This window comes from Oncorhynchus masou, chromosome 9, assembly GCF_036934945.1.
Source record: "Oncorhynchus masou masou isolate Uvic2021 chromosome 9, UVic_Omas_1.1, whole genome shotgun sequence".
Lineage (NCBI taxonomy): Eukaryota > Metazoa > Chordata > Actinopteri > Salmoniformes > Salmonidae > Oncorhynchus > Oncorhynchus masou.
In genome coordinates this window covers 7,901,167-7,918,221 of record NC_088220.1, presented here as the reverse complement: position 1 = coordinate 7,918,221, position 17,055 = coordinate 7,901,167, and the positions used below count along the sequence as shown (strand labels likewise).

The 17,055-nt window shown below is 43.6% G+C and overlaps 1 protein-coding gene across 1 annotated transcript; it reads right to left on the bottom strand.

Annotated features, from left to right (window-relative positions):
- Nucleotides 1-2,249: 2,249 nt before the first annotated feature.
- On the bottom strand, nucleotides 2,250-16,659 carry LOC135545397 (TNFAIP3-interacting protein 1-like). The gene is made up of 12 exons (XM_064973003.1): nucleotides 16,103-16,659; nucleotides 13,053-13,251; nucleotides 9,480-9,629; nucleotides 8,950-9,044; nucleotides 8,250-8,309; nucleotides 6,496-6,696; nucleotides 5,348-5,442; nucleotides 4,732-4,879; nucleotides 3,798-3,899; nucleotides 3,284-3,349; nucleotides 2,587-2,845; nucleotides 2,250-2,260 (listed from the first exon to the last, which is right to left on the bottom strand). Exons 1-12 carry the CDS (start codon nucleotides 16,136-16,138, stop codon nucleotides 2,250-2,252), a joined length of 1,422 nt encoding a protein of 473 aa, XP_064829075.1. The 5' UTR covers nucleotides 16,139-16,659.
- Nucleotides 16,660-17,055: the final 396 nt, after the last annotated feature.

Genomic DNA, 17,055 nt, shown 5'->3' with positions numbered 1-17,055 from the left:
ACATCTACTTTGTGCATGACAAGTAATTTTTCCAACAATTGTTTACAAAACAGATTATTTCACTGTATCACAATTCCAGTGAGTCAGAAGTTTACATACACTAAGTTGACAGTGCCTTTAAACAGCTTGGAAAATTACAGAAAATAATGTCATGGCTTTAGAAGCTCTTCTGATTGGCTAATTTGAGTCAATTGGAGATGTACCTGTGGATGTATTTCAAGGCCTACCTTCAAACTCTGCTTGACGTCATAGGAAAATCAAAAGAAATCAGCCAAGACCTCTGAATTTTTTGTAGACCTCCACAAGTCTGGTTCATCCTTGGGAGCAATTTCAAAACACCTGAAGGTACCACGTTCATCTGTACAAACAATAGTACGCAAGTATAAACACCATGGGACCATGCAGCCGTCATACCTCTCAGGAAGGAGACGCTTTCTGTCTCCTAGAGATGAAAGTACTTTGGTGCGAAAAGTGCAAATCAATCCCAGAACAACAGCAAAAGGACCTTGTGAAGATTCTGGAGGAAACAAGTACAAAGTATATATATCCACAGTAAAACGAGTCCTATATCGACATAACCTGAAAGGCCACTCAGCAAGGAAGAAGCCGCTGCTCCAAACCACCATAAAAAAGCCAGACTACGGTTTGCAACTGCAAATGGGGACAAAGATTGCACTTTTTGGAGAAATGTCCTCTGGTCTGATGAAACAAAAATAGAACTGTTTGGCCATAATGACCATTGTTATGTTTGGAGCAAAAAGGAGGAGGCTTACAAGCCAAAAAACACAATCCCAACCGTGAAGCACGGGGGTGGCAGCATCATGTTGTGGGGGTGCTTTGCTGCAGGAGGGACTGGTGCACTTCACAAAATAGATGGCAGTATGAGGCAGAAAAATTGTGGATATATTGAAGCAACATTTCAAGACATCAGTCAGGAAGTTAAAGCTTGGTCGCAATGAATCTTCCGAATGGACAATGACCCCAAGCATACTTCTAAAGTTGTGGCAAAATGGCTGAAGGACAACAAAGTCAAGGTATTGGAGTGGCCATCACAAAGCCCTGACCTCAATCCTATAGATAATTTGTGGGCAGAACTGAAAAAGCGTGTGTGAGCAAGGAGGCTTACAAACCTGACTCTGTTACACCAGCTCTGTCAGGAGGAATGGGACAAAATTCACCCAAATTACTGTGGGAAGCTTGTGGAAGGCTACTCAAAACATTTGACCAAGTTAAACAATTTAAAGGCACTGCTACAAAATACTAATTGAGTGTATGTAAAACCTCTGACCCACTGGGAATGTGATGAAAGAAATAAAATCTTAAATAAATCATACTTTTATTCTGACATTTCACATTCTTAAAATAAAAAAGGAGGTGATCCTAACTGATAGATGGGTGAGATTATTTTATCAATTTTGAATCCAACAAAATGTGGAATAAGTCAAGGGGTATGACTACCCTGAAGGCCCCGGAGACTACCCTGAAGGCCCCGGAGACTACCCTGAAGGCCCCGGAGACTACCCTGAAGGCCCCGGAGACTACCCTGAAGGCCCCGGAGACTACCCTGAAGACCCTGGAGACTACCCTGAAGGCTCCGGAATACTACCCTGAAGGCTCCAGAGACTACCCTGAAGGCCCCGGAGACAAAGATACCCTGAAGGCCCAAGGATTTTTGAGGCGGTCAGACTCCTTACTGTGAACTGAATGAAGGCCCTGGGCAGACTACCCTGAAGGCCCCGGAGACTACCCTGAAGGCCCCGGAGACTACCCCCGAAGGCCCTGGAGACTACCCTGAAGGCCCCTAGACACAAAATGCTATGCTACTACTTTACATCCAAAGGCTCTGTACATGCGAATATTACATCAATTATCTTAACCTGCCGTTGTTGCCAGTATTTTTCAACAGAGGAAAGCAAGCTTCAAATGAAGAGATATGTGAAAAAACACCTTGAGGACTGATTCCAAACAACGTTTGCCATGTTTTCGGTCGATATTATGTAGTTAATCCGGAAAGTTTTACTTGTAGGTGACTGCATTTTCGGTTCGTTTCAGTAGCCAGGCGCAATGTAGAAAACGGAGACGCTTTCAGGAAACACTGCAATGTGACTGAGAGCCTCCTCATATCCCTGCATATTGACTCAGTACTGGTGTCATAAGTGAATGTAAGTGTGTGTGTGTTAAATGTATATTAAATATATATTAGTACTCTGCATTGTTGGGAAAAGACTCATAACTAAGCATTTCACGGTTCAGTCTACACCTGTTGTATTCGGCGGTATGTGACAAAATGTAACATTACATCAGAAAAATTTGCACACAGAAGAAGTTATTAGGATAATTCAGTTGCTCCTGGCAGCCTGCAGTACCCCGGTTGGCCTTCAACTTGAGATACTCAATGAGAGGGGGCAGCACTGAGCTAGCCCGCAACGTCACTTCCTGGAGTAGCTTAATCTGTGCATGTTATGTCTACATACATATTTGATTTCCTTGGCTTCAAATGAGCTATTTTTGAGTCCATTGTGTCACAACAGACTGGTGAGAAATACTCATTGGACCGTGGCTGAAGTGGTTCTCCTCCCCACTGACATGCACGTGTTCCCAGCAGTGAAGACCGGACACACACACACACACACAAAATGTTGTGTACGTTGTTGGGTTTGTACACGTCTTGAGGACACGGTTGGGTCTGTACTAGGTTTCTGTCTGTTCTCACCTGTACGTTCTCAATCTTGGACTTGGCGAGCAGCAGCTTCTTATCGTGGTCCCGCTGCCTCTGTTCTCGCTCCGCCTCTAAGTCCTGCACGGCCTTCTGGGAGTCTGCTAGCCGCTGACGCAGGTCTGTGATCTGATCGGGGGGGGGGGTTTCAAACTCTTAAATACAGGGAGTATGTCTTTTCAACGAGACATATGATCAGAATCATAATTTCAGACTCAGAAGAATGATGTGGAGCAGTTTAGGGTTAGCTCCAAAGCTCAGAGCCGTGGAAGTGTGTGTGGGCGTGTAGGTGTGTGCGTCTCAGTGTGTGTGAGCGCGTCTCAGTGTGTGGGTGTGTGCGCGTCTCAGTGTGTGGGTGTGTGGACCACAGCAGGAACAGTGAGTACCAGAGAGGTGAGGGGATTTCTGATGTGTCACAAGAATATGTGGTTGACACACACACACACACACACCTGGGTGTCATCTGAGTACACACCACTACATCTTCTCCATCAACACACACAGGTTACTATATGAACACAGTGTGTGTGTGTGTGTGTGTGTGTGTGAGAGAGAGCTAGAACATACCTTCTGTTCAAACTGTGACTTCATCGAGTTCCACTGGGCATCCCATTGCTTGTTAACATCCAGTACCTGTTATCATCATCATCATCATCATCACAACAGAAATATGACTAAAACCAATACGTCATGTACACATTTTGTTCACAGACTCTCTCAAGCGGGAACACGACCTTATCACGTGTCCCAAAATGTATGAAAAGTGCACTACTATGTATTGACCCGTGTCAAAACTAGTGCAATACTATGTATTGACCCAGGTCAAAACTAGTGCACTACTATGTATTGACCCGGGTCAAAACTAGTGCACTACAAACCCGGGTCAAAACTAGTGCAATACTATGTATTGACCCAGGTCAAAACTAGTGCACTACTATGTATTGACCCGTCAAAACTAGTGCACTACTATGTTAAAAAAAAAAAGAAGGGAATAGGGTGTCATTTGGGACATACACTTTTATAACAAAAACTTTTTTTACGTGGCAAGAGAACACCTGATGTAACGTTGAGAGGGACTCACATCTTTCCTCTGCTTCTCTAGAAGCTTGATCTTCTTCTCGTAGGCCTCTGGGTCACAGGGCTTGGCCAGGGCTTTCTCCATCTCTGTGGCATTCCCCCTCCGCTGTAGCACAAAGGGATATAAAACATTTGGTTGACACACACAAACATTATCAAGAGCGTGTCCCAAAATGTCTCCCTATGAAAAGTGCACTACTATGTATTGACCCAGGTCAAAACTAGTGCACTACTATGTATTGACTATGTATAACTACTATGTATAAAACATGACGGTTCTTTAAAAAACAAAAGAAGGAATAATCCAATTCCAAACCTGTTTTTTTTTTTTTGGTATTTGTTTTCATTAGATCCTACTGTTAATACAGAGACAAAAATGCCCCCCCCCCCCATGTCACATTTTCAAGACCTAGGACTTTCAAAAAGCTAACTGTCAAAACATCACAATGATCCGTTTCGCAATAAATGATTAGAAACGTAATTCGTTCACAGAGCCCACTCTGCAACAGGACAAGGATATGAAACATTGCTCTTAAAATTCCCCCGCACCAGTACAGGTCACCATTTTACACAAGTCGTGTCAAAAAATAAACATGTGTTTTTTTGGGGGAAGTCTCTCAGGCATTCTACAGTGACCAAAATGGGACAATGTGAAAAAAAACATTACAGTAGTACTACAGTCAATCACATCCCCATACTGTACAGTACGTTAGGATGAGACATCAGTCATGGTAACTGTTCCACTACCGCGATGCCTGGCAATGACCTGACTCATACTGCCAATACTCAATACGGAAACTAGAGTATTTAAAAACGGGAGTGTTTACTGTAACAGTGCACGTCCTGAAATGATGCTGTGGCTTCCTAGACATCTATGCTGATCATCCCCCCCCCCCAACAGGTGCCATTCCATCCATTCTGGGGAGGGATTTCCATACCTTCTGTGGTGTGCTGACCTCCATCTTGGATCTAACGCTGGCAGTTTCCTCTTTCACCACGTCTTCTTTGGCTTCTGGCTGCCCCTCGCTCTCTGCCGCGGTCTCTCCTCCTCCCGTTACCTGATCTTTCAGCTTCATGTTCTCTGGTCTGCAGTGACCAGAGAGTGAAAGCAGGGTTAGTGTTACTATGCAGTTATAGAGATATCTAGACTATGTATCACAGTGTTTAGTAGGAGGAATGTGCTGCTTGGCAGAGCCCTAGAATATTCTCTGGGAAGACCCTACAGCCCCACTGAGGTAGGGAGAATATTAGGGCAATTCCGGGAATCAGCAAAAACAAAACTTTGACCAACTGTCACTTCACTTGGATCTTTGTAGTTGGCTGGACAGAGAATCATTGTGAAAAAGAAAAGTGAAAGTCCACTTATAATTTACTGACAACCAAAGTGTTAATTGCCTTTATTTAAGCTCAATAAACTCCAAACAAAGTACTAACCTTGACTTAGGAGCAGAAAACAGGATGAAGCCAAAAGGTTTCAACTCACAACAGTAAATGTAAACTCCTTCTCTCTCCTGGGGAGATGTGTTTTCTCAGGATTCAGTTTCAAAAACTCACCTCAGCAGTTCCAAGTCTCCGTTTCTGTACTGAAGGTCTTCCTCCATCTTCTTTCTCAGCTCGTAGTTCTCGTGTCTGAGCTGCTCACAAAGAGTCTTGACAAACAGAGGGACACGCATTAGTAACACAGCACTGTCCTCCTGTACCAAGACACACCCCCCCCCCCTGACCGAGGCAGTCCCGTTCTGTTCCCCCTTTTCCTTCCCCATCGGACTCCATCTCGACCACGGTCATCATGGGACGCTCGATGGTGAGAGACTTTGGCCTGCCAGTGGGCTGACCAAGGTCCAGTGTCACCCAGGAGCCCGTGTCCGAGACGTCAATTCCCTTCTGCCCACTGTTCTAGCCAACTACTCTAATACTGGCACCATCGTCACTCACTTTGGCAATCTGAGGAACCGTAAAAGGGCATTGTCTTGAACACCCTTGTTGGCACAGGGAAGAGAATAATCATATCTGGCAAGATGCCGTACTATAGAAAGGGTTTGGAAAGTCACAGTCGCCTCGCTGCCCTAAAGGAGTCCCTGAAGAAACTTTGCACAGACAGGAACGTCTCGGTTTGTGACAATTTTGACTTGCTGTGGGAGCAACCGACAGTCTTTAAAAGAGAGGGGATTCTCCCTAACCACAGTGGTTCGTGGATGATCTCCAACATAGTGAACCGCTAGGCTAGTGCTCCAGTCGCCCCCTGTCGTAATAAGCAATAGTCTGGGTGGCCGGACTATTTACAGCAGTTCTTCTAGCTTGGGGGCAGAAGCTGGTAAGGAACCTTTTGGTTCTAGACTTGGCGCTCCAGTCCCGCTTGCTGTGCGGTAGCATGGAACTCTGCCACCCCAGGAAACTCAAGCTACCAATAAAACCTGATAAAAGAACATGCATTTATGCATTTATTAAAATGAATTTTTATTGTATTTTTTTTTAATTATATGATGTATTGTGTTATGCATTTTGTTTCCTATTTGGACCCAGGAAGAATAGACGCTGCCCTGGTTTTGCAACATCATTTGGTTCCGCATCAGGAATGACAAAACACACAACTGTTATTCGCTATTCAGGTCACATGCTGAATTTCCAGTCTTTGAAATACCTGTGTGGACATTTGTCTACTAAGCCTGGCTGTCTACCTGCCCCTCTCCCCTGTCAGTTACCTGTAGGAGGGAGGTCCTCTGCTCGTTCTTCTGGACCTTGGAGGAGAGGTGGTGGAACTCGACGGCCATGCGTCCCAGGTGAGCTAGGAGCTGGTTGGGGTTCGACGCCTCAGCAAAGATACTGAAGGAACTTTCTAGACGCTGTAGCTGACTGGTTAACTCCTGGTTCTCCCGAGGAAGCTGTCCTGTTCCTGCACCAGCCTGGAGATCAAATCAAACTTTATTTATATAGCACCTCCAAAACAATACATTTCTAGACAAATATCACAGCCGCAGATTTAAAAAAAAAAAAAAAAAAAATCTTTGTTATTTTAAGAGAGAGTTATATGATAGCAAAACAAAGAGGATCTGAGAAACACCAATCAGAAGCTCTGTACTGCCATACTGACTGTACAGGACTCCAATCAAAAAATGTCAAAAGCAACATATTTCTAGTTCTCCAGTTTCATGGATACGAGATGTATAAAAATAAGGACAAATCCCATCTGGATCTTACAGCCTGTAGATAGACTCTATCCCTGCGAGTTGTATTGATTGATCAATCATGTAAGTAACGCTCCATATCCTATATGCAATGCAGTGCTATACATGTTGTGCAATACTGTACAATGAAGCAAAAACCCCATTAAGATTTGACTCCGAGCTGATGAAACATTTAGAAGAAGCTCAGTCTATAGACTTAGGAGAACTGTGACACATTTTCACATACTGTTGGGTGATGATGCATTATATCAGCGATAGTCATTTGATTCTATACCATATCAGTCCGGAATATTCTGTGACTGACATTCTTCCCTGTCAGGCATTCTCTAACTGCAGGTGTGTGTGTGTGTGTGTGTGTGTGTGGTCAGTAATAAATCCTGGACATTCCCTGTGCTGACTCATGTCGAGCTACCAGTATTGAGTTAGTTGGATGTTAGTTGACTCACTCGAAAAGAGACACAGGAGAAGTTCCTGATATAGAAGACATGACCAAAGACAACCGAGAGCTAAGGAAATGAAACTTGAGGAGCCGCTCTTAGATTCTTCACCAGGTATAACGACCATGTTCAATGGTTTTTAAACCTCCTAACTCTCGTGGCATTTTCTAAAACAACATATGAATATTGTATTTACTACCCTCATAAAATACATTTTGGGGTTTCAGAACTCTTAAGTCCTACAAACACAGTCCTGTCCAGTCAGTATGGCGGTACGGAGGATCTAATTTAGTACTGTTAGAAAAGGTAACAGAAGAATTCTGATGAAGTTGTCCAAAAACAAAAAACGCGTCTACTACAGAGATAGGAAAATAAAAACAGACAATTGTCCCCATGTTGGTGAATGAGAAATTTGAAATAAAATAGGACACCAATTGCACCTTTGGTGACTTGACCTATGTTGTATGTTCTGTGAACATAGAGCATGATTTATGGGGGAAGAGGTATAGCTTTTAAATGATACATCACTTTCTATTTTCTGATCATGTTGTTGTTCTTGTCTGGCCCTGTACAGGGCCCAAAACAACTGCTCAGTTTAACAGTGCTGACTGGAAGTTATAACTACACACACACACACACACACACAGAGTCCAATTCTTGCTGAACTTGAGCCTTCTAGACACAAACAGATTGAGTGGTCCTGAATGTAGGCTACACACACAACTTTATGGATTAAACTGAACCAATTACATAAAGAACCTGGATCGTTTCCAAACCTCCCATTTTTTGCCCCCTGTTATTGTTAGCTAGCCTCGTATGAAAACTAGTACTTACCGTCAGGGTATCGGAGCTCTTCTGCTCCATATTCACCACTTCAAACTCGGACAGACCTTCCTACAAGCACCAAGGAGGACAATGATCCAGACTGGTCAGTATTAAAGGGATACTTCAGGATTTTGGCAATGAAGCCCTTTATCTACCTCCCCAGTTATTTGTATGCCTCTGTAACCAGTAAGGAGGACGTTAGAGGTAGTTTCCCGAACCAAGGCTAACTAGCAGTAGCGCAATGACTGTAATTCTATGAGAACAGCTAGCATGATGCACTAATGCCAGTTAGCAACTTCCTTAAAAATTACACACAGAGCCGACCCCCCCCCCCCAAAAAAAAAAATATATCCACAAATTCACCCACCTCTGGGGAAGAAAAAGGAACAAAATCCCAAACTATCCCTTTAAGTAAACCAATACGACTATTTAGTTAACCAATATGGTTTGACACTTGTAGCTACAATGTATTGAACGTAAGTGAACCGTTAAAAATTAAAACTACTTTCAGTTAGTTTTTGCTGGAAGCCAGAAACAAGTTGGGACAGACATAAAAAAACACACCACCACCGGACATGTGAATGTTATGTTTCAGATGAGGGCTAATGAGGCTGTGATTATATTATTGAGCAAGCTGAGCAGCCCAGCACATTATTTATAACATATAAAGTACTATATAACTATAAAAGTAACATCTCTGTTTACTTACGCTGGGCTGATCATGATGTAGGGCCTTCTCCGTTGAGACACACGACTGACTCGGTCTCTGGTCGTTACTGGGTTGGCGGTGAAGCTTCCCCTGACCTGAAACAGTTAGGAGTCACACCACGGTTATAGGGTCAAAAAGACATTCAAAATAGCTTCTTATCAAAAGGGCAATTTCTCAAGCAAGAAGGGAGGGGTATGAAAATGAGCCGTTATTGACAGAGAGATTAGGACCTCCGATTGGTCAATTAACTAGTGATGTCACCAAGGCCAAAACTCCATCCCACCAAAACAGGCTGAAATTTCAGGTGGTATTTTCAAATCAGCTCTTACACTGAAATGACATTATCATTTTCACAATATTACACCAACCTCAGTGTGGAAATGTATATTCAAAAAATAAATATATATATATATATATGTTTTTTTTTTTTTAAAACAGGACAATCACATTTTTGATTGCACTGGGCCATTGGTGATATAGCATATTCCTGTAAATCATGAATAATCAGGTAGGAAACCCATCTCTGATACCTTGTGTCTCGGTCTGAACAGGTCCTCCCATACACAGACTGGTAGCGAAGCTGGAGGTAGAAGACTTCAGGGCCTCGTTGTCTCTGACCAGCTCCTCTACACGCTGACGCAACTTAGAAGCCTCCCACTGAGACTCCTCCAACAGGTCTCCTACACACCAAACCATTAGTAACAACCATATTCACAGCAGTAACCAAACTGCTCCTACACACCAGACAGACAGACAGTTAGAAACATCTTGATTTGAAGTAGTCACTTGTTCATTTTGGGTTGTGGCATATAGATGAATGTTATTCACAGTCGACATGACCTATAATACATGATGGATAGACAGTAGCTAGTGTTTCTGATGACTAACAACTAAAATCATGCCGACCCTGAGAACATTACTCATTACAGAGAAACAGCACATAACCAAAGAATGGACGACACCAACTCAACAAAAACCATACACAGTCACCAGAGAAACTCACTGCAAACATTACAGCACATAGCCAAAGAATGAAATCAGGTCTAACCACATTGTTCCTACAAGGCTATGAGAATATGTACCCATAACGTATAGGTCACAACACTAATCTCGACAGAGGAGTGTGATGAGGGTTGAGGGGGGGGGGGTATGGTCTTGAGATCTGTCAGATCACATGGATACTACCGGTCAAAAGTTTTTAGAACACCTACTCATTCAAGGGTTGATCTTTATATTTACTATTTTCTACATTGTGAATCATAGTCACATGCACCGAATACGACAGGTATAGTAGACATTACAGTGAAATGCTCACGAGCCCCTAACCAACAATGCAGTAAAAAAAACAACAACAAAAAAAAGGATAAAAAATAAGTTATTATAATTAAAGAGCAGCAGTAAAATAACAATAGCGAGACTATACATGTAATGATGTTACAGGAGACTGAGCACGCACCCCTGAAGTGGGGGTTTATTCGATTGCCTACTAATTCTCAGAAGGCAGCCCGCCCTTTGGCCCCTTTTTCTCTGTCACCTCTTCACGCAGATCAGGGCCTGTTCCCGAGGAAGCAATATATCCTTTACGTCGGGATTCTGCTAGTCCGTGGTGAGTAATCACAGTCCTGATGTCTAGAAGTTATTTTCTGTCATAAGAGACGGTAGCGGCAACATTATGTATAAAATAAGTTGCAAAAATAAAGTTGCAAATACACAAATCGTCTGTGGGCACGTAAAACGTCTGCCTTCTCCGGCGCCATCTTACAAAACTATGAATGATGTGGTAGCCATACTGGTTAAGTGTGCCTTGACTTCTAAATAAATCTCTGACAGTGTCACCAGCAAAGCACCCCCACACCTCCTACTCCATGCTTTATGGTGGGAAATACACATGCAGACATTATCCGTTCACCCACAGCGTGCTTCACAAAGACCCAGCGGTTGGAACCAAAAATCTCAGATTTGGACTCTAGACCACATATGTCAGAGTCAAGGCCCGCGGGCCACATCCGGCCCGCGAGAAGGTTTTTTACGGCCCCTGGGATGATCTTGATTTATTATTAGAACCGGCCCGCAGACCGCAGCAAGCCGGCAGCCCGCAGATCTTTTACACGCACCAATACTACATTTCCCACAATGCAACGGTGACGCACCGAGCAGTAGGCTGCTTCATTTCAATATTTATTGGCACAGCAGTCGTCAGCATCACAGTAAAATTAACTTTCAGATACCCATCAAAAATGGCAAAACGGAAGGTGGACACTGAGAACCGGGGGTTTCAAACAAGGTGGGAGTCGGAGTATATGTTCACGGAGGTAGCTGGAAAACCTGTGTGTCTTCTGTGTGGAGAAAGTGTGGCGGTACTGAAAGAGTATAATCTGAGACGACATTATGAAACGAAACACGCGGACAAAAACAAGAATATGGACATGGAACAAAGGCTACAAAAGGCAGAGGAATTAAAACGAGGCCTCAAATCTCGACAGGCTCTGTTCAAAAAAGCCAAATCACAAGGCCAGGCTGCTGTCAAGGCCAGTTTTATTTTGGCAGAAGAGATCGCTAAATCAGCCCGGCCATTTATCATATTGGAATATATTTGTTAGGTTTTCAGTAGGTTCAATTAGGTTCACTAGACTATATGCGTCATTTAAAAAATTTTCAATGAACATTCGAACAGTCCGGCCCTCGGCTTGTAGCTAAATTTTTTATTTGGCCCTCCGTCCATTTGACTTTGACACCCCTGCTCTAGACCAAAGGACAAATTTCCACCGGTCTAATTGCTCGCGTTTCTCGGCCCAAGCAAGTCTTCTTATTGTGTCCTTTAGTAGTGTTTTTTTTCTTCAGAAATTTGACCATGAAGGCACATGTTGAGATGTGTCTGTTACTTGAACCCTGTGAAGAACTTACTTGGGCTGCAATTTCAGAGGCTGGTAACTCTAATGAACTTATCCTCTGCAGCAGAGGTAACTCTGGGTCTTTCATTCCTGTGGTGGTCCTCATGAGAGACAATTTCATCATAACGCTTGATGTTTTTTTTGCAACTGCAATTGAAGAAACTTTCAAAGTTCTTGAAATTTTTAAATGACGGAATGTCATTTCTCTTTGCTTATTTGAGGTGTCCTTGCCATAATACGGCCTTGGTCTTTTACCAAATAGGGCTATCTTCTGTATACCACCCCTACCTTGTCACAACACAACTGATTGGCTCAAACACATTAAGGAAATAAATTCCACAAATGCACTTTTAAGAAGACACACCTGTTAATTGAAATGCATTCCAGGTGACTACCTCATGAAGCTGGTTGAGAGAATGTCAAGAGTGTGCAAAGCTGTCATCAAGGCAAAGGGTGGCTATTTGAAGAATCTCAAATATATTTTGATTTGTTTAATACTTTTTGGGTTACTACATGACTCCATGTGTTATTTCATAGTTTTGATGTCTTCACTATTAATTGTACAATGTAGAAAATAGTAAAAACAAAAGAAACACCCTTGAATGAGTAGGTGTTCTAAAACTTTTGACCAGGGGTGTAGTTAACCCAGGTCTACTGTTGTACAGTGGCATTGGTACAATGCAACAAGTCCCTACAATAACCCAGGTCTACTGCTGTACAGTGGCATTGGTACAATGCCACAAGTCCCTACAATAACCCAGGTCTACTGCTGTACAGTGGCATTTGTACAATGCCACAAGTCCCTACAATAATACAGGTAGATGAGGGGGATGTTGTTTAAAGACATGTTTTACATGGCGTATAATAATTTAAAATTAACCCAGAACTAAAATCTGCCGCAATTTGGTCAGATGGGGCGGCAGGGTAGCCTAGTGGTTAGAGCGTTGGACTAGCAACCGGAAGGTTGCAAGTTCAAACCCCCGAGCTGACAAGGTACAAATCTGTCCTTCTGCCCCTGAACAGGCAGTTAACCCACTGTCCCTAGGCCGTCATTGAAAATAAGAATTTGTTCTTAACTGACGTGCCTAGTAAAATAAATAAATAAAGATGCCCACTTATGTGTCTATGTTTTCTGTCCACAAGAGATTAGGACCATAATAAAGAGCTAGACCAGAGCGGTAGGCTGTGTCACAAAAGAAGGTACGGACGGACCTAAGCTCTTGAGTCCCTTCATCCTCTCTCGGAGCACGCTGTTCTCTTCCAGTAGTAGTCTATAGCTGCTCCCTCCAACGCTGCTGCCCTCCTCCCTGGCCTCTCTGGCCTTAGCCTCGCCCCCGCCTGGATCGTAGATATGATAGGGCCCTTTTCCTTCCATTGCCACGGATTCACTTACCAGGCATGGTGCTGGGAACTGGAGGAACAACAGAACAGAAAAGTCAATAGGAAAGAACCAATAGAAAAAGAGAGGCAGAGCTGTGTGGGAGGTTTCAGTGAGGGGATGTGTTTTGACTGTGCTCAGTAACTTTTGCGACAGTACGGGGAAATAGGCCCATGTCATGTTTACCGTTTGTGATGGGAGAACCTAGACTTTAGTAGCCTGGTGCCAGATCTGTTTGTGCTATCATGTCAACTCCATGGCATGGCAATGAATGACAAGGAGTTGACAGTTGACAAACAGATCTGGGACCAGGCTAAGTCAATAGCTCTAGCACACAAGGCTAAGGGGGAAACTAATAGACATTGAGATGATCTTTAGCATGACATTACAAAATGCAAATCTCATACTACCTCCTACGGGAGGAGGAGTGCCACCCTCCTACGGGAGGAGAAGTGCCACCCTCCTACGGGAGGAGAAGTGCCACCCTCCTACGGGAGGAGAAGTGCCACCCTCCTACGGGAGGAGAAGTGCCACCCTCCTACGGGAGGGGAAGTGCCACCCTCCTACGGGAGGGGAGGGGAAGTGCCACCCTCCTACGGGAGGAGAAGTGCCACCCTCCTACGGGAGGAGAAGTGCCACCCTCCTACGGGAGGAGAAGTGCCACCCTCCTACGGGAGGAGAAGTGCCACCCTCCTACGGGAGGAGAAGTGCCACCCTCCTACGGGAGGAGAAGTGCCACCCTCCTACGGGAGGAGAAGTGCCACCCTCCTACAGGAGGAGAAGTGCCACCCTCCTACAGGAGGAGAAGTGCCACCCTCCTACAGGAGGAGAAGTGCCACCCTCCTACAGGAGGAGAAGTGCCACCCTCCTACGCCCTCATATACAGTGCATTCTGAAAGTATTCAGACCCTTGACTGTCTCCACATTTAGTTACAGCACAGCCTTATTAATGGGTTTGGATTTAAGAACTTTTTTTCTAAATCAATCTACACACAATTCCCCATAATGACAAATTGAACAGGTTTTTTAGAAATGTTTGCAAATTTAAAATAAAAAACAGAAATACCTTATTTACATAAGTATTCAGACCCTTTGCCATGAGACTCGAAATTGAGCTCAGGCGCTTCCTGTTTTCATTGATCATCCTTGAAATGTTTCTACAACTTGATTGGAGTCCACCTGTGGTAAATTCAACTGATTGGACATGCTTTGGAAAGGCACGTCTATATAATGTCCCACAGTCAGAGCAAAAACCAAGCCATGAGGTTGAAGGAATTATCCGTAGAGCTCAGACACAGGATAGTATCGAAGCACAGGTCTGGGAATGGGTACCAAAAATTTCTGCAGCATTGAAGGTCTCCAAGAACACAGTGCCCTCCATCATTTTTAAAATGGAAGAAGTTTGGAACCACCAAGACTCTTCCTAGAGCTGGCCACATGGCCAAAATGAGCAATAGGGGGAGAAGGGCCTTGGTCAGGGAGGTGACCAAGAACCTGATGGTCACTGACAGAGCTCCAGAGTTCCTCTGTGGATATGGGAGAACCTTCCAGAAGGACAACCATCTTTGCAGCACTCCACCAATCAGGCCAGCTCCTCAGATGGAATCCACTCCTCAGTAAAAGGCACGACAGCACACTTGGAGTTTTCCAAAAGGCACCTAAAGACTCGCAGACCATAAGAAACAAGATTCTCTGGTCTGATGAAACCAAGATTGAAGTCTTTGAGTATAAGCGTCACGTCTTTAGGAAACCTGGCACCATCCCTATGGTGAAGCATGGTGGTGGCAGCATCATGCTGTGGGGATGTTTTTCAGCGGCAGGGACTGGGAGACTAGTCAGGATCGAGGGAAAGATGAATGGAGCAAAGTACAGAGTGCTCCCTGATGAAAACCTGCTCAAGAGCGCTCAGGACCTCAGACTGGGGCGAAGGTTCACCTTCCAACAGGACAACGACCCTAAGCACACAGCCAAGACAACACAAGAGTGGCTTTGGGACAAGTCTCTGAATGTCCTTGAGTGGCCCAGCCAGAGCCTGGACTTGAACCCAATGTAACATCTCTGGAGAGACCTGAAAATAGCTGTGCAGCGACACTCCCCATCCAACCTGACAGAGAAGAATAGGAGAAACTCCACAAATACAGGTGTACCAAACTTGTAGCGTCACACTCAAGAAGCCTTGAGGCTGTAATCGCTGCCAAAGGTGCTTCAACAAAGTACTGAGTAAAGGGTCTGAATACTTATGTAAATGTGGTATGTCAGCCTTTAAAAAAAAAAAAATTTACACACATTTGCAAAGATTTCTAAAATCCTGTTTTTGCTTTGACATTATGGGGTATTGTGTGTAGATTGATAAAGGGAAAAAAAAGCTATTTTAGACTAAGTCCGTAACGTAAACTAAAATGTGGAAAAAGTCAATGGGTCTGAATACTTTGCGAAAGCGTTGGAGGAGAAGTTTTGGTTACATAAAAACCATTGTTTTGGTTTCCCACTAAATCATTTACAATGCAAAGAGTCACATATGAACGTCACCATCACAGGGGACTTCTGTAAAAGCTATTTCAAGACACGATCATTTAAAATGCGTAGCTTACAAAGACTGATGTGGTCAAGTCATTGAGTGATAACGTTGTAAAAATGCTATAAAAAATGCCACACTGGAGAATGCCTGAAAAATGACCATGCAATAATAAAACGGAACTTCCAGGCAGAAAAGATGAGAAACAAAGACATTGTACAGTAGTAACCAGACAATTAGTAGTTCATCTCGGCAAAATAGAATAACGAAATGAAAGACAATATATTAAAACCAATTGAATTGAAACTGGATGTTGTCATGAGATGTGATGATGTCCACCGAGAGACAAGACAACATGACCCAACTCACTCTGTCTTTTCGGCCTTTCTTTCCTTCTTCGTTCATTTACAGATTAGAAGAAGAGACGAGTAAAGTATCCAGTCCAGAAAACAGTCCCCGGTTAGATGACAAGCGAGAACAACATATCTCGCGGTTCAGTAGTTAGGAGCGACATCCTTGATAGTTTCACCGCTGGCTTTAGTTAACGATACAGTTACGACTAGCCATGGAGCTAGCTAGCTAACTAGTCATTTCAGTTGCTAAGATGCCGAAAAAAAACATTAGTTAGTTAATGTTAGCTAACAAAGTAGTAAATCGGACTGTATAGCAAGCGAACATTTTGCTTATTTGAACGATAACCCTTTTCGCGTTAGATAACGTTATATATCTAAGTGAAAGTATTTCTACAAGATAACGTCCTGGCTAACAAAGTCATGCAAATTATAGCTAACATGACACAATATATAATGGATAGCAAACGAACTAGTCATTTGTTACGCAACAAAAACCAGTGTCTGATTCCAGACAACGTAGCTAGCCAACTTTCTATAAATGTTCATGGTAAACAAAGAGATCTTCGGCTTATGTTAGCTACCTTTCTGCTTCAGTGGCTCCATCCATTTACCCAGACACCAATTGCGGAAGTGGCCTCTGCTGTAACCTGGGAAATTCCACCTCGCTGTCGTTTGATGTTGTAAACAGTTGTGGTTGACAAGCGGACCGACCAATGCAGAAGCTTGACACAGGCTGTGTTAATCTTTAAAGAAACCTTGCAGTTTTTTATAGTTGCTCCAAACCTTGGTAGCTCAGGGATTGATTGGGGGGCATGGATGACTGCAGCCAGAGCAAGGCTTGAACCCGTGACCTTAAAGCTCGAATCCTTAGTTGAAACAATAACAAAGCCGTCAACCCGCCTCTGGTTTGGTAAAAAGCTGAGGGATGGACCTGGACATATGTAACCACTCTCAAATTCATAGACAGAG